The 18,968-nt window shown below is 56.3% G+C and overlaps 1 protein-coding gene across 2 annotated transcripts; it reads left to right on the top strand.

Moving 5' to 3' along the window:
* The first annotated feature begins 5,935 nt into the window (after nt 1–5,935).
* GPR132 (G protein-coupled receptor 132) lies at nt 5,936–13,444 on the top strand. Of its 2 annotated transcripts, none has more exons than XM_019747269.2 (3): nt 5,936–6,039; nt 9,917–10,033; nt 11,174–13,444. In XM_019747269.2, exons 2-3 carry the CDS (start codon nt 10,027–10,029, stop codon nt 12,301–12,303), a joined length of 1,137 nt encoding a protein of 378 aa, XP_019602828.2. In that variant the 5' UTR covers nt 5,936–6,039; nt 9,917–10,026; the 3' UTR covers nt 12,304–13,444. The 2 variants fall into 2 exon arrangements, with proteins under 2 accessions (XP_019602828.2, XP_074182884.1); XM_074326783.1 differs by lacking the exon at nt 5,936–6,039 and adding an exon at nt 7,966–8,206.
* Nucleotides 13,445–18,968: the final 5,524 nt, after the last annotated feature.

Below are 18,968 nucleotides of genomic sequence, written 5' to 3' on the forward strand. Positions count from 1 at the left end.
CAGGGGTTGGGGTAGGGCGAAGGATTGACGGTAAAGGGGCAACAGAGGGAATGTGGGGTGTTGGAGCTGTTCTGTACGCGTGCGTCCAAACCAGGGGAACTGAGCTTCACGCAGTGAATGTTACTGTATGGAAAGGTAAAAATTTTGAAATCCAAAAAAAAATCAACTCCAAAAAAGAAATAAGAGAATACTGTCAACATTTCTAAAAACAGATGAAATAGGGAACTAGAACTGTGCAGAAGAAATACAAAGCTTAACTGGTCCTGTGACTGGTAGATCGATTGGAGCGATATTTAAAGGTCTCCCTATGTGGACACTTCGGGCTGGAAGGGTGAGAGGCTTCAGGACTGGACAGCAAAGCACCAGAAACCAGCGGGCCCCATGGCTCCAGGGGTGGCACAGCCTCCAACAACAGAAGAAAAAGATGGCAGTGGGGCCAGACACATTTTTGCGGAGTAGAGTTAGCATTCATTCCTAGGCAGGGTCACACTTACGTAAATGGATGAAGAGGGCTAGATCTAAGTTGGAAAGGAAGAAATAAAACTATCTGTTTGCAGATGACCTGATCTTGTATATAGAAAATGCTAGAGATTCCACAAAAAAACCCTGTTAGAACGAATAAATGAAGTCAGCAAAGCAGCAGGCTATAAAGTCAGCCCACAGAAGTTTGCTGCATTTCTGCTCACTAATAGTGAGCAAACTGGGAAGAACTTTAAGAAGTAGGTTTCATTTTCAATGGCATCAGAAAGACTAAAATACTTAGGAGTTAACTTACCCAAAGACTTAGATGATGAAAACTGCAAAGTGTTGTGGAAAGAAATTTAGGGAAAGACAAATGGAAACACATCCATGTGTATAGATTGGAAGATTTACCATTAAGCTGTCAGTACAGTGCCGTCCCCATCAAAACCCCAATCACTCTTTTGCAGAAAAAAATCCATCTGACAATTCATAGGGTGGTTCCAGGGACCCTGAGCAGCTAAGCAAATTAACCCTTGTGATGCAGGGTTAATTCGGATGCCTCCCCATCTCCCCCAGCTGGGCCAGCAGAAACGCAGGAGAGGGGACAAAGGGGCTGGTGCAGGCCCCGAGAGGCAGCCGTGTTGGGGAAGGAAGCCAGGCCAGGAGGAGGCTGCACACTGACTTCCCAGGTGAGCACAGCCCCTGCCCTGCCCATTGTCCCCCCACATCCTCCCAGCACTGCTGAGTGCTGTGCCGATGGGGTGTGAGCACCTGGGTCCTGCCCCACCCCCCTCTTACCCCCAGGGATCCGGTTGGGTCACACAGCAGGCAGCTAGGCCTGGAGTCCTGAGCACTGCCTATACGCCTCCTGGTTTGCCCGGAGCCGGAGCCTGTGCTGGCAGTGTCCGTGTGCGAGTGTGTGTGGGTCTGTGTTTGTGCACATGTCTGTGTGTGCGCACGTGAGTGTGCATGTGTAAAGATGAGTGACGGCTGGTGAGGACACCGCCGGGGTGCTGGGGGGAGTGGGGAGGTGGAGGTGGAATGATCATGGAGCCCGTGAATGTGGCTGTGGGGTCACCCTCCACCCAGGAAGGAAGCAGGCAGAGCGTGTGGGGCCTTCAGGAGAGGGCCAGGAAGTGGGGCAGCTCCTCTGTCGTGACCTGCTTTTCTGTGAGGTGGGAGGAGCGTCTCCCACTGCCCCCCACTCACCCTCTAGTCTGTCTCATCTCACCATGGGCAGGTGACTGGGCAGTGCCAGCCTTGCTTGGCCTCTGAGGCCCTGGGACCCCCTAGAGTGTCCTCTGGGCACCCCTCCATGCCCCTCCATGCCCCCCAGGGATGGTCTTGCACTTGGCAATGCCCAGCTCCCCCTGCTGCCTCCCCCGCCGCCCATATCCATTGGGCCCAAGCCCCTGAAACCCCCCACCTTGCCCTGGCCCTGAACACTGCCCCAGCCTCCCCTCCCCTGGCCTCTGCCCTCACCCTGACACCTGGCAGAGTAGCGTGTGAAGCTGGTTTGCCAGCCCTGGGAGACAAGCTGCGAAGTCCTGGCCCCTCACCTCCCCGTGCGCTCCTGGGAGGACTCCCCCTGTGCTAGAGGAAGCCCTTTCCTGCCGCAGCTGGCTCAGCTCAGGCCCCAGGCCTCCCTGCAATGCCTTGGCCACACTCCATGTTTGTGGCCCCACTCTCAGGGTGGCTACAATGGCCTGTGTCTGGTGCCTCCTAGGGCTACGGGCCCCTGGGGATGAGATACCCCACCCTCCAGAACCTGTTCCTGGTGGTGCATACAGCAGGAGCTCGGTAAATGCTTGTGTAGTTGAGCCGATGGCCAGACAGAGCCCATGCGTCCACCGTAGTCCCCAGCCCAGCTGCGTCACCCACCCTGGTGTTTCCCAGACTGCTGGTTGCTGAGGTGGCTGCAGCCTGACTCCCTGCAGAGGAAACCAGATTATTTCCGGTGTGAGTGGTGGGCTAGACAGCAGCTGGGCGTTTCCATATGGGGTACTGCCTCATGGCAGCACCCACACCACAGCCCCACCCCTGGCCCTTCCCCTTCCAGGTCACTTCTGGTTTTTCTGTAGCAGCAGGCTTACAGGTGGGGGAGAGTACAGGGTCCCTGACCTGCTGGGCGCCCCAGGGCTGGGTCCTGGTCATGCAGGCCCCGTCAGGCTGCCCTGGCCCTGACTACTGGCTTGGAGTCGCAGCCTCGGGGCTTCCCCAGGGCGGGGTGCGGATCAGTGGCAGCCATATCTCAGGGCCTTGACCCTTCCTCTCTTTGGCCTCCCGGCTCTAGCAGGTGCCATTTGGTAGGGTTCAGAGTAACTCCTAAAAGGGGGCCTGCCCCAGACCCCCACCCACAGGCACCCAGCACAGTAGACATTTGGGGCTGAATCTTTGTCATAGGGGAGGTGCTGTCCTGTGCATTGTGAAATGCTTTGCATCATCCCTCATCTCCCTCACTCAGTGAAACCCCAAAATTCTCCAGAAAGACTAAATGTCCCCCGGGGGTGAAATCACCCTGGCTGGGAGTTGCCAGGCTTGGTCCTCGCCTGGGCCACGCTGCAAGGGGGTGAGGGTGAGGCTGGGCTTCTCCGGAGGCAGGAGGAGCCCGGTGGGGAGGTGCCCTTTTCATTTCTCATCTGCTGGTGACCTTTGACTCTAAGACCTGGGAAGACATCTGGGAGGAAGGCAGAGGCTCAGGCAGCTACTCCACCCTGCCCTGGAGGACTCCAGCTGACCTCCGTTTCTCTTAACCTCTCTGCTGGGTGCCCAGGCAGAGCCAGGGTAGGGACAGGAGAGCGGCCAGGCACACTGGCACTTCTACTGTTCTCCCGGGGGAGGTCTGGGTGGCCCTGGTCTTCATGACCCTTCTTGTGTCAAGGGACCTTTAGGGCAAAACAAACAGTTCCTAAAGTCCACTGAGTGTGGAGGCAGGGCCTGAGGGCCACAGTCCTGGGAGGAGCTGGGGGGCTGCAGGGCTGAAGCCAGGGTCTGGGAGAACAGTGGGGCTGAGGGAGGCCAGGGTGCCCTCCCTGGGGGTGCCTTACCCCTGCTTTGGTCTGTGGCATACAGCAGGCATCTAATAAAACCACTGTTAACCAAGCCTCCTCCTGTGGCGTGTGGCCCCGTCCTGTCCCAGAGACAGGCTGGCTCTGCCTGGTTCCTTCCCAAGTCCTGGCTGGCCCGGCTGCCCCACTGAATACTGCAGGGAATGTCCACTAGCCTGAGGGTCTGCCTGCTGAGGCTGCCTCCCTGGGGAGCCCAGGGACAGCCCCAGAGGCGGGAGAAGACGGCCTGGACAGCCGCCCTCAGGTGCGTGGTCCTCTCCCGGTGACCATGTCCTGAGCATGGGCTCCAGTGCCATCAGAGACGTTGAAGTGTCATCCCATCTGCCCAGCTGGCCGTTTGGTCGTCGCTCTCAATTTCTAGAATTATTTCCCCTTTTGGGAAAAATAAACTCCAGCACAATATTTTTCTAAGAAATCTCGGCCCAATAAGTGACTGGGGCAGAGAAACTACGGAGAAAAGGGTGGGTGCCTCTCCAAAGGCCCAAATGAAAGACATTCAGAGACAGGAGCCTGCGGAGGGTCACTGGAGACCCCTGCGTGGCCCTCTGAGGCGGGCATGGGGTCAGCAGCCAGAGGCAGCCCCGCTGTCAGCCAGGACACACACAGGGTCAGTCCCAACACACATGGTTTCTCCAGGTTGGTTAATGGGGAGATTTGGGACAAAGCCCTGAGGTTCCTCAGAGCCCTGCCATTGGGGGTAGGACGGCATTGGCAAGGCCCCTCAAGTGCTTTTGTTTGCAAGTTTTTCTTCCAACGCTGGGCTTTTTGCGCTCGTGGTACAGACCCGCAGTGTGGTTTTGTTAAGGGACCTCTGTGTGTTGGAGCTGAAGATCAGGGATTTCAGTCGTCTTCCTTGTCGCTGAACCAAATCACCTGGGTGAGGGTGGGCTGGTTTGTCACATGAACTCAGTCTGGGGGGACATGGTCCTTTCCCCATTCCCGCGTGAGCTCATTGACTGGGGTGGACGGGATCCCTAAGTGGGGATGCAGAAGGGAACAGGTCCCAGGGAAGGGCCGAGGCTGCCAGCATAGAATGTTAGCAGCCCTGCTGTGGGTCGTGGGCGTCTGGAGGCCGCTGCCGAGAGCCAGTGGTTCTTGGGAGCGCAGAGTCTCAGCTCCACCTGCTGCTGCAGGTTTGGGAAGGCCATCCTGGGCTGAGCCGCTGGGAGGCAGGTGACACCCTTGGGCAGTGGCCTGTGGACACCACAGCCACCTTGGCAGGCATTTCCGGAAGTCTGAGGGGAGCCCTGGGCTCAGACCCACACGTGCTCCAGGCCCAGCGCTCTAGGTACTTGTGGCCACAACAGTGCCCTGAGAAATCCTGTCAACGTGGAACTAAGAAGCCCGTGGCCCGGGTGGCTGTGCCTAGAAGGCGAGTGTGTGCTCTGCGGGCTCTCCCAGCCCTGGACACGGGGTGTGACTGCCCAGGACACACCGCCATGTGCTGTCCCTGTTGCTGGGCACAGATACCCCAGAAATGTCTGTGGCAGAGCCCTGTCCCCAAGGGCTGAAGCAGCCAGGCCCGAACCAGGCCTTGCTGGTGGGCATGGTACCCCTTGTGTCATCCCAAAACCTAGGACCAGCCCGCTGGGCAGAGAGTGGTTGGGTGAGGCGGAGAGTTGCCTGCAGCCACTAGTGTTTTCCAGGAAACTGGCCATGTGTTTGGATGCAAGATGTATTAGCCTGGCATCCTGTAAGCCAGGGAAAGACGAGCAACCATGCCTGCCAAGGCTGGCAGTGCCTGGGTGATGGACGCTGTGTCCCAGAGACACCATGTGGCCCCTCAGGGAGCAACCTAATGGCAGAGGCCACTGGGCCCAGCTGGGGTCAGCCCTGAGGGGTCAGAGGCAGGGCAAGGATGGCATGTTTAGGTTCCTTTCCTCCTGCAGGATCCCCAGGATAGGGAGCAGGAGGAATGGCACCTGTGAAATGGCTGGGCCTGCACTGGGGGGGGGGGGGGCATCCGGGTGCTGGTGTCAGGAGCTGGCCTGGAGTCATGGTGAGAAATGCCGGCCCAGCTCCCTCCCAGCCACTGGTCTCCTGGCAGGGCAAGGTGTCTTGGAGGCCAGCCTGCTCTGTGCCCACCCTGCCCTCGAGGCACCATGTCAGGCCCTGGCCAGAGGAGCTGGACTCAGTCTCTCGAGGGTCCTGTGCCCATGCTTCCTGCCACATCTGTCTGGGGACGGGGACACTCGGCATTTCTGGGAGCCTTCTGGAAAGGTCCTGAGTGAACACAGAAGGCTCTGCCTGTCTCTGGGTGTCGTTAGACTGAAGGAGAAGTGGGCCTGGGCCCATTTCCTGTCATCTGCCCCCAGGAAAGTGACGAGGCCACAGCGTCACCACCAGCGAGACAGCACCCCACCTGGTTGGCCAGCTCTGGGACTCAGTCTGTTTGAGGTCGGGGAGTTTTACAGAGAACCTGCTTGGAGTCCTGCTACTTCCTGAAAGCTCCCAGCTGGCTGCTGGCTGGGTGCTGAGAGGGCTCGGGAGGCCGCCAGAATGGGCCTGAGTGAGTTTCCATGTGCTGGGGGAGGCGGACAGGTGGGGTCTGACAGCAAAGGGATTTGTTGGCATACAGGTGGGGACTTGTTCCAGGTTCTTAGCCTGGGGTCCTTCACCAAGAGAGAACCCGGGGGCACCAGTGCCCACAAGTGTGGTGGTCGTGGAGAGTTTGGGGCATGAGGAGCTTTCTGTGGCTGCTTCAGAGTGTCTCTCTACTGGGGACTCTCTTCTACCAGGTTCTCACCTGACTGCTGGTCCAGGAGCTCAGGGGCAGGTCCTTCTCTGGGACATCCACTCATGCCCGCACACCCTTGGGTACTTCCTGGGTGTCTTGTGCTTGTCACTGATTCTTGGGGTGCTTGGTGGGGGGGAGGCTATAAAGCACCCGGCTCCCTTGCTTCCAGGGGCCACCTGGGCCAAGGGGCTGGTGGGGAATATGTTGTTGGGGACAGTAACCCCGCCAGCCCACTGAAAAGTTTGTCCTGAACTCAAGGACAGAGATGAGGTCGAGGTTCTGGGTGTGAGCACATGGGAGGGAAGGCTGAGCAGTGCGAGATGGCTGAAGGCAGTAAATCCAGACGGATGCAGCACTGCCGGCCGGCCAGGGTCACCAATGTGTAGCGACGGGGGGGGGGGGAAGCAGCTCCTCACAGTCCAGGAGACGCAGGACAAAACCTGCACCTGCTGCAGGTGAGGCGTCCACTGTCGCTGCATCCGCGTGTGTGGATAGTTCCATAGTAAAACTTGAAAAACATATTTTAAAAGACTGGAGGCACATTCTGTGCAGAGAGGACATGGAGTGCCCGGGGACAGGCTGTGGTGAGGTCCCTTCTTATTGCGCTATGGAGTCTCCATCTGGAACGCGCGCTCCTCTCACCCAGAAAATGGGTTTATTTAAGTAACATTGTGTTGAAAAGAGACGGCTGGGTAGCTGCACCAGGAGCAGCCGCGGAGGGCTGAGCGCATGGGGGTCTGTGGGGCCCTTGGGGACGGTGCGGCCCTGGGGGCCACTGAGTCAGGGCTGTCCCAGTGGGTCCATGGGTGCCCAGAGATGGCCCGGCACACGAGGTCATGTGAGGAAAGAGCAGGCTACCATGTGGTCAGGAAAGGCAGTGTGCAGTGTGGTGTGGACGAAGGCAGGAGCCACTCCTCCAGGCCCTTGTCCTGCTGGCTGATACCCAACGGGAGAGGCCAGGAGAGGATCCCGGTCCAGGGCAGAGCCTGGGCCTGGGGTGGGCAGCCCACACCCCACAGAGTCCCAGCCCCTGGCAGAACGGGTCACAGGCACTCTTGCGCTGGCAGAGGGGACAGTCCACTGCCACCCTGACTGGGCTAACTGGTGACCTTGCCACTAACTCAGGAAGACGCAAAGACCCACTGAGGCTGGGCAGGAGCGAGGCCCTGGCCCCTCAAGGCTTGCTCACCTCTGTTGGGGGGTTGGGACACATGGGGAGCGTGGACCGCAGATGGCTGGGAGCAGGAGAACGTGCTGGGAATAGGGTGGCCAGGTCCAGGAAGTCCCTGGGAGGAGACATGAAGCCATGTGTCCCAAGGACAGGATGAGCTCTGAGGAGTGAAAGGCCAGGCAGCTGGAGTGTCGGCCAGGGAGTGGGCAGTGGGGCAGGGGAGGGCCCGACCTTGGCGCCGGGTGTCCGGTGTCCTGGGGGCTGTGATCCCTTCTCTCAGGCTGCCCTGGCGCCCGGATTCTCTGGCCTGGGCCTGGTGCTCGGACTGCTGGCCTCTCCCTGGCCCCTCCATCTGTGCAGCCAGAGTGTTGGCACATGATGATCCAGCACCTGGCCCCAGATCTGCACAGACCACACAGGCAGGCTGCCCCAGGTCCCCACCTCAGCCCTGACCAGAGGGTGCTCTCAGAGGGGTGGCCTGTGGAAGGGCTGTGTGGGGGTGTGTACATTTTCAGTTCAGCCACCACTTCCTCTGGCTTTTGCAAAAGTGGCTTCTGGAGATGCCACACCCCCTCTGTTCCCATCTGGTTCAGGTCCTGAGAGAAGGGTTCACGCTCCAGCTTTCAGACACTCGAGAGTGAGTTCAAGTGAAGGATGCTGACTCCCGGAGCCCCCCGCTCCCTGGGACCCTCCACCAAGCCCCGCCCCCTCCACGGAGCCACTGCCCAGGGCAGATCCACCTGTTCTGATAAAGGAAATAGGACCAAGGTGAGGCTGGGGTGCCCCCTGCTCCAGTCCAGAGGACCTGACTGGCTCCCAGGGGGGCTGGCTCCCCAGCAGCTCCTCCCCTGGGGGCCCCCTTAGTGGGGCTCACCCCTCTGTCACCCCCTGAGCCAGCTGGGTCTCCATTTGGAGTGTCTGCATTTCTCCCTGGGCGGTAGGCCCCACTGGGCATCAGCCAGGAGCACCTTGGACTATTACCTCTTTAGATGAAGAGCCCTTAGCCACAGCACCCGGGGGTGGACCCTCCTGGCTGTCGGGGCAGGTCAGTCTCAGAGGGTTAATATCACTTGGAAGGTGGCCTTTCTCCTACCTCAGTGTCACACCTTGGCATGTATTTTTCAGGTCTTACTTAAAACATCTAAGTCAGTGAACTTGCCCTAGTTTCAGGTAAACATCTTGGCTTCCTGTCCTTTCCAGCTGGTAGAAACAAATTTGAAAAAGGAGGTCTGGGAAGCTAGTCCATGGCAGCATGGCCAGCACGTTCCTAGGAGGCTGTCAGCCTTACGCCCCCAACCAGGGCATCGCCACCAGAGGGGGGTGGTGGCTGGGGGCCTGGCACCAGGCAGCAGGATTGCAGCCCGTGCCCTCACCTATCTGGGCCCAGCCTCCATGGCTGCCCTGCAGGACAGAGCAGACCAGGACCAGGGTTCCCCACAAGGGCTGAAGATGGGTTTACAGTGTTCTCCTCCCCCCAGCCCCGCACTGGCTGATGAGGATAGAACCTGCTTTCAGGGGCTCTTGTGGTTAGAAAAGGAAGGACAGAGAGACAGAGAGACAGAGACAGAGAGACAGAGAGACAGAGAGACAGAGAGACAGAGAGACAGAGAGACAGAGAGAGACAGAGAGACAGAGAGACAGAGAGAGAGACAGAGAGACAGAGAGACAGAGAGACAGAGACAGAGAGACAGAGAGACAGAGAGAGAGACAGAGAGAGACAGAGAGACAGAGAGACAGAGAGAGAGAGACAGAGAGACAGAGAGACAGAGAGACAGAGAGACAGAGAGACAGAGAGACAGAGAGACAGAGAGACAGAGAGACAGAGAGAGACAGAGAGACAGAGAGACAGAGAGACAGAGAGACAGAGAGACAGAGAGAGAGAGAGAGAGAGAGAGAGAGAGCACTGAGGTCATTGTGGGTTCCCTCCGGGGACGGCCAGATTGTGGGTCCCTTTCACGGTGTGGAGTGGGCGGGGCCGAGCTTCCAGGTCACATACGCATCTGGGTAATTGTTTCCCCAGGAAAAATCCCTAGAAAGCGTTGTGCCAGATCAAAAGTTAAACGCATTGAAGATTTTTGGAAACCTGTAATGTGCCAGCTTATGCTGCCGTGGGCACCCTCACGCTCTTGCCAACACCAAGAATTAAAGTTCTTTATTCTTACCAACCTGATAGGCCAAAAAAAACCACTGTAGTTTGAATATTTATGTTCACATTTCTTTAATTATAAGTGGAGCTGAGCATTGTATTGATTCTTAGGAACTGTTTTTGTTTCTTCTGTGAATTATCTGCCTACTGGCTTTGACACTTCTTATTTTTGTTAATTTGCAGGAGTTCTTTATATATTAAGGAACTGTCGTTTCCCACAGGATAAATATAAGATTGTTCTCATAATAAATGCTTGCTAACCATTTGTTGATGACTTAATTTATGATTTAATCTGATTTCTCTAAAGCAATTTTAACCTACTTTTCCTCCAGGTTTTAAACTCTGAGTGACCTTCTCAACAGGAGCAACAGGACGTGACGTGCCCTGTGACGTGCACCGGAAAGGCTGTTGTGGAGCCACCGTGACACTGGGGCCTGCGAGTATGTCAGGTGAGAGAGCCACCCCCACCCCATACCTCCTTTGAGTTTAAACACTTAGGAGGGAGACTGTAAGAATTTCTGCACAATGTACTTTGTCCCAGAATGGGGATAATTACATAAAAAATTAGCATTCAAATATAGATTAACACTCAGAAATAATAAAGCCACAGGCTTTCCATCCCATCAAGAGTTTGGGAAGTACCCGTTTCTTGTCCTTCTGAGGAGCCAGAAAGACCAGAATTGGGGCTGAGAGGAGAGCCAGAGGCTCGGGTGTCCATTTGGAACTCACGTAGCTCCATTTCTTGTGAGAAACCCAGTGCCAGGCCACAGAGCTCTCACATGTGCCCCACAGGAGCCTTCTCTCCCCTTCTGGGGGAATCCTCTGACCCCACCTCAGGAAGGAGGCCACCTGTGGGGAAGTGGGCAGGCTTTCACCGGCACAGCCAGGACTGGTCACTTGGCATAGGAAGGTGGAGCCGGAGGCCGAGTGCCCAGCTGCCATGTGTGGCTCTGAGCAGGTGGCATGGGACTAAACTACAATCAGAGCCCAGTAGCCAGTGCAGAGGGTGGGCAGTGTTGATGGGGCGGTAGGGAACAGGGGGAACCAGAGTTGCTCCACAGAGATCCCTACCTGGATTTTGGATTCTGTCTACCACCCCCCACCCCTCTACCCCCAAGTGTGTGACTGTCCATGGGGCTGGTAAGATGGGACTATGCTGGGAGCCAGGGAGGCCTCACGTGGTAGCAGGGGACGGAGGGCAGAGCCAACTGTCCAGGTGGGGACAGCCTGAGCACAGACAGGCGTCACCTATGTCACATGACCTCAGACTCTGTGGAGACTGCATAACAGAGCCATCACTCAGCAGTTAGAGAAGAAACTTTCTTTTCAACTATGCAAACACGCCTTTTGGAAAATGACCTCAGCAAGTGGCAAGGACTCGGTGTGGCACAGCCTGTGTTCTGTGGCTACAATGCCATCGGGTTGTAGATCAAAGGTCTAAGGAGCCCTCGGAGGAACCCGTTTGGGCATTTGAAGCTCCTGGCGTGTCTGGTGTGGAGGGACCGAGAACCTTATCCTCTTAGTGCCGTAAAGTCCCTTCCAGGCAGTCCCCAGGGACACCCATCCTCATGCTTGTCTCTGCCCCGCAGGGAACGCCACCCTGGTGACCCCCGCTGTCCCTGTGCCTCTGTTCCCCAGCGTGGACCCCACGAACTGCAGCGTGCCCTTTGAAGACAGCAGGGTTTTCGTGGTGACGCTGTACTGTGCGGTGTGCACGCTGGGGCTGCCCGCCAACTGCCTGACCGGCTGGCTGGCCCTGGGGCGGGCGCAGCGGGGTAACGTGCTGGCCGTGTACCTGTCGGGCCTGGCGCTGTGCGAGGCGCTGTACGCCAGCACGCTGCCGCTCTGGGCGCTGTACGTGCAGAACCAGCACCGCTGGACGCTGGGCCCGTGGGCCTGCAAGGTGACGGCCTACATCTTCTTCTGCAATCTGTACGTCAGCGTCCTGCTGCTGTGCTGCGTGTCCTGCGACCGCTTCGTGGCCGTGGTGTATGCGCTGGAGAGCCGCGGCCACCGGCGGCAGAAGACCGCCATCCTCGTGTGCGCGTCGGCCTTCCTTCTGGTCGGGCTGGTCCACTACCCGGTGTTTGACATGGAGCACAGGGACACCTGCTTCGAGACGGTGCCCATGGATGGCCGGACCGCCCGCTACTACTATGCGCGCTTCGCCGCGGGCTTCGCGGTACCCCTGTCCATCATCGCCTTCACCAACCAGCGCGTGCTGAGGACCGTGGAGATGAGCGAGGGCCTGAGTGCCGCTTCCAAGGCCCGTGTGAGGCGCACGGCCGCTGCAGTCGTGGGCATCTTCCTGCTGTGCTTCGCGCCCTACCACGTGCTGCTCCTGGTCAAAGCTGCCGCCTTCTCCTACTACAGAGGGGACAAGTTCTGCGTGTGTGACTTCGAAGTCAGAGTGTGCACGGTGTCCGTGGTGTCCCTGTGCCTGTCCACGGTGAGCAGTGTGGCTGACCCCATTATCTATGTCCTAGCCACGGACCACTCACGCCAGGAGGTGTCCAGAATCCACAGGGAGTGGAAAAAGTGGCGTGCCAAGACCAATGTCACCAAGGTCACATCCTTCAAGGACTCGGAGGAGGCGTGCTCACCCACGTCGCTGGCAAATGGCTACGCGTTCCCCAGGCCTGTCCAGCCCCCAGGGCCACAGCCGGATACCTGGGTCTCCCTGTGTAGCCTGGACAGGCTTGGGGAGGAGACCTGCTGAGTCTCCCAGCCAGTGTCCCCAGTGCTGGCCATGGAGGCCCTGCTGGAAGATGTGCCACCAATTTCTCATGAGCCCCTGCAGCTTGGGTCCCCGCCCCCCAGGCTTGCCCACAGGGCCCCACACGGCAGGTGGCAGCATGCCCAAGGAAAGGGTGACTGTCCCAGGCTGCAGGGAGGCCCCTTCATCCACGGCTTGTCCTGGCCAGCTCACTTGGCTGTTGGCAAACAGCAGGGCTGTTGTCAGAGGCCTCGTGCCCACCTGCTGCTGCTGGCAGCTGGCACATGCCGTGCTCGGGGAGGTGCCCGGTCAGCATCTGTTCTGCTAACTTTATTTCCCAAGCTTTGCTGTGGGCGTTGCTTGGATGACTGTGACAGGGTCTTTGTGCTTATGTCTCAGAATGCCTGCAAACTGTACACCTTCACACATGCTTGGGCACTGTGGGGCCTCCACTGGGCTGGCTCTGTGCCAAGCAAGTGATTCTGAAGGCTGCCGTGGACCCCTCAGGGGAGCTGTGGCATGGGTACCAGCGGCTCTGGCTTCCAGCACGCAGCCCATGTGTCGTCTGTCAGAAATGCATTTTCAGGAACACCACTGGCTGGAAATGCCAGGGGCCCCCAGGAAGGGTAACAGCGGCCAAGGAGGCTCAGAGAATAGTGGCAGTCCCTTTGTGCCAAGGCCTCCTGGATCATTGTCAGCGAGGCAGCCGAGGGCTCAGGACAGGGTGAATCAGGAGCAAGCAGGTAATGGACCCTCAGCCTCCAGCCCTCACCAAGGCGTGACAGAGTGCAGGACTGGGTCTGCTGTGTGGCCGTGAGAAAGTGGGCTCCCTGGGAACTGCACAACGCAGACACAGATCCTGGCTCTGCGCCTGACAAGCCTCTTCTAGGCCAGGTCACATCGCCACCTCTGTTTCCCCATCTGCAAGAGGGCAATGACACCCACTTCACCGGTCAGCCTAAGGGTTGACCCCACCATTGTGTCAGGCACCCTGGGCACATTCAAGCTTTGTTGTCCAGCCTGCGGGCCATTGTGTAAATGGTGTTCTTGTTTCTGTGAGGCGGCTGCCCACTGTGTTCTCCATGACAGACACTGAGAACACACATATAGAAACTGGCTTCAGAAATAAAAACGCAAAAATGCATGTCAGTCCCATCTTCCTCTTTAAATGAAATAATGTCATTTTGCCTTCTCAGGTAAACGTTTCCCTCCCGGGCTCTCTCAGAGGCCAGGCTGGGGACAGGGGCATGTGCCCTGGGCTTGCAAAGTGATAGGCGGGGGTTCTAGAACAGTCTGGAATATTCAGGGCTGGGGTGAGAGTAGATAGTGAGAGGGACAGGTAACGACATTCTGATGGTGGGTCATGTATTAGTCTCTTGGGGCAGCTGTAACTAATAACCACAAACTGGGTGGCTCACAGTTCTGGGGGCAGGAAGCCCAAGAGGAAGGTGTCTCAGGGCTGGATCCTCCTGGAGGCTCCGAGGGATGGCCTGTGCCAGCTGCTCTCCCAGCTCCCAGGGCTGCTGGCAACCATGGCCCTCCTGGGCTGCTGGCCTCATCACTGCCATCTCTGCCTCCGTCCTCAGGGGGCTGCCTCCTCTGTGTGTCTCCGTGTCTGTTTGGTTTTTTTTTTAAATTAAATTTGTATTGGGGAATATTGGGGAACAGTGTTTTTCAAGGACCCATTAGCTCCATGTCAAGTTGTTTTCAATCTAGTTGTGAGGGGAGCAGCTCAGCTCCAAGTCAAGTCGTTGTTTTCAATCTAGTTGTGGAGGGCATAGCTCTCTGGCCTATGTGGGATTCGAACCAGTGACGTTGGTGTTATGAGCACTGTGCTCTAACCACTGAGCAAACTGGCCACCCCCATGTCTGTTCTTTTTTTATTTATTTACATTTATTCGGTGCCATTGGTTAATAACATCTATAATGCATCATCTGTATATTGCATTATGTGCTCACCACGCACCCCTCCCTGACGGTTAGTGATGACCTCATTGTGACTGGATCTGCAGTTGCTGACCACAACCCTTTCACCTTTTCATCTCACACATATGCTAATGGAAACTTTGCAGGAGGGACCAGCAGTGCTGAGAGCGGTAGACAGCCCAAGTGTGAGACCTTCAGTCACTCACTCACCCACCCACCCATCCATCCATTCACTGGTTCATTCGTTCCCTCCCTCTCATCTGTCCCCTCCACAACATGCTACCCAAGGTGACTGAAAGGATGAGGGAGGCAGACTGTGAGGTCTGCCCCTGAAGCCCTGAGGTCTGTGCAAGGAAGTGAGAGCTCAGGAGGGGAGACCTGAGAGTCCCGCAGGGGCCCCACCTCCCCAAGCCACCCTAAACTCTGAGCTCTTCCCAAAGGTGTGTCCCCAGCCTGGGGCTCCCAAGGGACTGGACACCTGCTATTTGTTGATTGCTATACTCCCAGCTCCCCGGACAGGGTCTGCCCCTGACTAGGCCCCTCATTGCTCCCCGAGTCATGATGTGGGGACAGATGGCTGTGCATGGGTAAGGCCTGTGCCAGCCAGGCTCCCTGACTTTTCAGTACTCACATATGTCCAATATTTAACAAGTTACCAACCAACCTAATGGACCTTCAACCAGACAAGTTCCAGCTTCCTACCCTGACAAACACACCTGCACATCAGGTGCAAGATCAGGGCCTGCTCGGCTCACCTCCATTCCACGTGGTACTGCCAGCGCCTGGGGGAGGCTGTGCAGCCCGGGGAGGTGGGCTCAGAACCATTTGGCTGGGGACTCTGGGGTCCCACCATCTGAGTTGGTCTCAAAGAGGTGGCATGGCCCAAGAGGGCATACCTGGCCCAAAGCCTCCCGACCCTATGGGAGGGACACACCAGGGGAGGGTTATGGGGTTGCCGCCTATGCCAGGCCCTCTGGAATGACAAGTGTGCTGGTGGATGGCTCTGGGGTGCTGATACCTATCAGAGAACTTAGTCCTTGTGGGGCAGTGGCCCAGGCTGCCTGGCATTACTCTAACGCCATCTGAAAACCCCCAGGACTTCTGAAGACAACTTCTTTTGGACAAGCTATCTCACCCCTCTGTGCCTCAGTTTCTTCACCTGTAATTTGGGAATGGCCACCATCCCTGCTCGCAGGGCTGTTGGGGCATTAATTGATGTCACGCCTGTCCTGCTTAATTAAGCCATGCCAGACACACAGTGGTCGCTCAGTAGTAAGTCAGAACTTCCTTTTACCTTCCCGGGTCGTCTTTCCAAGTTCATTCACACAAAGGCCGTGTGTCCCAGTGGTGGCCCCTAGAGGGCGCCCCGCGGCCGAACGAGCCCTTGAGACTCGGCCGCGGCCCCCAGGGGGCAGCAGGCCCGCCGGAGTGACTGTGTTCGAGGTGTGGGCCGCGTGAAAAATCGGGCGTGCGGAGCCGGCCCACCCAGAGGCGACCGACCTCGCGAGTACTCCGGGCTCCACGCCGCGTCTGAGAAGGAGGCCCACTGACACAGACAGCCACTCTGTCAGTGACCGTGACCTTAGCTGGCACCTGGCCTCAGTGTTAACCGGGAGAACCTTAGGGCGGGGTGGGCATCAGGGCTGGGGTCAGGTGGGGAGGGGAGCCTGGAGACCACTCCTGGGTGGGAGGGACCAGTGGGTCAGGGGCAGCCACTCATGGACAGGCCTGTGGCCCAGATCCCAGAGGGGCACAGAAGCCCTGCAGGGCAGTGTGGCAGTGGCCAAGTGTGCAGTGGGGACACCCTCCTAGGAGATATCCAGTGCTCACCTGCCACCTGCTGCCCATCACACAGGTGCCCCGGTGCCTCCCTCAGGACTCATGGCCTCCACACCAACTGGGATGGCCAGAGCCATGAATTTGGACCCCATGGTAATGGTGGGAACGGCAGCTACGATTGAAACAGTCTGGTGGCTCCCCAGATCAAATGTGGAGTTACCCCATGACCGGGCAGTGCCACTCCTACGTTCTCCCCAAGAGAAGGGGAAGCGCAGTGCACCCCATGTTCACACAGCACTGTCCACAGCATCCCAAAGGGGAAAGCAACCCCCCACCTGCCCACATGTGCCTCTCCCACCCCCACCTGTGCATGTGTGCCGGTCCTCCATGCCCAGCCACACGTGCATAACAAGATGTGGTACATCTCACAAGGGAAGACGACTCAGCACCAGCACCCCACAACGTGGGGTAGCCCCCAAAATGCCATGCTGCGTGAGAGAGCCCAGTTGCCAGGGCCACACAGCCACGGTGCCATGTACCTGAGGTGTCCAGAACAGGGGAGTCCATAGCGATGGAAAGTGGGTTAGCAGTTGCCAGGGCTGAGGAGGGACAATGGGACAGCAAAGGGTACATGGCTCCTTCTGAGGTGATGGAAGGTGCTGAATGGCTGGTGGTGGCTGTACGTGTGGAAGTGCACTGAAAACAATGGCTGTGTGGCATGCGATTACATCTCAGTGAAGCTGTTTTAAAAAAATAGACACATCAGGCCCCTCCTGTCCGACTGTGGCCCCAAAGCCCTGCAGAGACAGTCCATTGTCCTGTTGAGGGCATTGGGGTTGTTTCCAGTTTGGGGCTACAACGGATAGCCCTTCTAGGAATCTTCTTGTGCAAGCCTTTCTATGATCGTGTGTACACACATCCCCAAGGAGCACAATGACAGAGTCATAGGCTGTGTGGCCTTGCCACGTGGTTCTCCAAAACTTGTCCCAACTCACAGCTTTGCTGACGTCCCTCCAGACTGTCTTGGCTTTATGTATTTCCATATCAATTTTAGAAAGAAAGAAAGCTGGGATCTCAATGGATTGCAGTGAATCTAAAGGTAAGTTTGGTGAGAGCTGATACCTTGACAAGATCTGTGGCCCTGGGGTACTCTACCATTTACAAAGTTGTTAATTTCCCTTAGCCGTGATTTGCACTTTTCCACATTCAGGCCTTGTGTTTCGTTGTTAGATTTATCCCTGGGCGCTGACGTTTTTGATGCTTTGCAAATGGTATCATTAAAAACTATTTTTTTAATATAAAAATAGTTTGTTATTTGTATATAGAAATGTAACTGATTTTCCTGTATTGACTGTTTATCTGATGGTTGTGCTTAATTCTTTATTAATTTGATATTTATTATCTGGAGATTTGCTATGGACTGAACTGTGTCCCACTCAAATTCACATGTGACTGTCTTCGAGAACAGGGCTTTTAGGAGGTGACTGGGGTTAAATGAGGTCATAAGGGTGGGGTGCTGATCTGGTAGGATTGGTGGCCTTATAAGAAGAGAAAGAGGTATCTATCTGTCTCTCTCTAAACTGCTGTCTACAAGCCAAGAGGAGAGCTGTCACCAGATGCCCAACCTTGTAGGAAACTTATCTTGGACTCCCGGCCTCCAGAATGATGAGAAGTACATTTCTGTGGCTAAGTCACCCTCCATGGTATTTTGTTACGGCGCCAAGCCGGCTGCGAAAAGATTCTTTGGATTTCTACATTTGAAACCTTCTCTTCAGGGAATAACGATTTTAGTTATTTTCAAATCTTATACCTGTTACTTCTTTTTCCGGCTTCTAGGCGCTGCAGCATGAGGTTGGGCAGGAGTGGGGGGAGCAGACACCTTCCCGACCACAGGACGGAACTGCCACATCTGCACTGTTTCGCGAGGCATTTGTTGACGCAAGAAACGCCTCAAACTGTGGATAACTTTTATGAGTTTTTCTGAGCCAGACTGATGATTTCTGGGGAGCAGGATCTCAAGGGATTGAGAAAATGCTCCAGAGAACGGCAGTTTTGCAGCTTATTTTATACATTAGAGTCAAAGGAGGAGACTAAGGGGGTTATATGGACTCCATGGGTGGTAGGTTAAGGGGGTGGGAGAAAGCAAAGCGGGGAGATCTCTGGGGGAGATCTCTTGGATAAAAACTGAAACGGAGAGACACACACTCCTTTACATGGGTGGGTACAGGACGGACAACAATTAACACTTAAGCACATGGAGATGGTATGGGAACAACAAAGTAACAGTGAGGGTGTCTGTGGTCTGGGCTCTGGGGGGAGGTTGTGCCCTGAGGGATCTGGGGAAGGAGATTACTCTGACATTTCAAAGGTATGTTATCTTAGATGCAAAAAAAAAAGACAGGCTCACTTCAGGTAAAGAGTGACCTTTATCAAGGAAGCTACAGGCCTCTGACGTGACTATCCACCACGACCCGCCTTTAGTTAGGAATTTTTATGTTTAGACCATCCTGTGTGGTCACTCTCACTACTGAGCTTGTCACTGTCATGTGGCCCTCCTGAGCTTGTCAGGTTTAGCCTGTGACCCCTTTTTACACTACTACACTATTTCCTACCGGTTTTTTGTAAATACACTTTATTCAGCTACAGGGAGGTCCCTTGTTGTGCAGTGAAGAAGTGATCCATGCCCAAGGCCAGGTCTGGTCCTTGCCCTGGCATCCAGAGAGGTGATCTCCAAACTCTTGGGACGACCTGACTGCTAGTGGTGTCTGTTAGCTAGGGGCCTGGGGCTTTCGGGTGTGCCAGCTCCATGCGTGGACCCTCCTGGACCCTGTCCCATGCACCTCTTCTGGCTGACTTTAATCTGTATACTTTCACGCTAATAATCATAACTGTGAGTGTAACAGTTTTCAGCAAGTTTTTTGAGTCCTAGTGAATTACTAAAGTCGAGAGTGGTCTTGGTGACC

Source organism: Rhinolophus sinicus, linkage group LG03 (genome assembly GCF_036562045.2).
Source record: "Rhinolophus sinicus isolate RSC01 linkage group LG03, ASM3656204v1, whole genome shotgun sequence".
NCBI classification, from domain to species: Eukaryota; Metazoa; Chordata; class Mammalia; order Chiroptera; family Rhinolophidae; genus Rhinolophus; species Rhinolophus sinicus.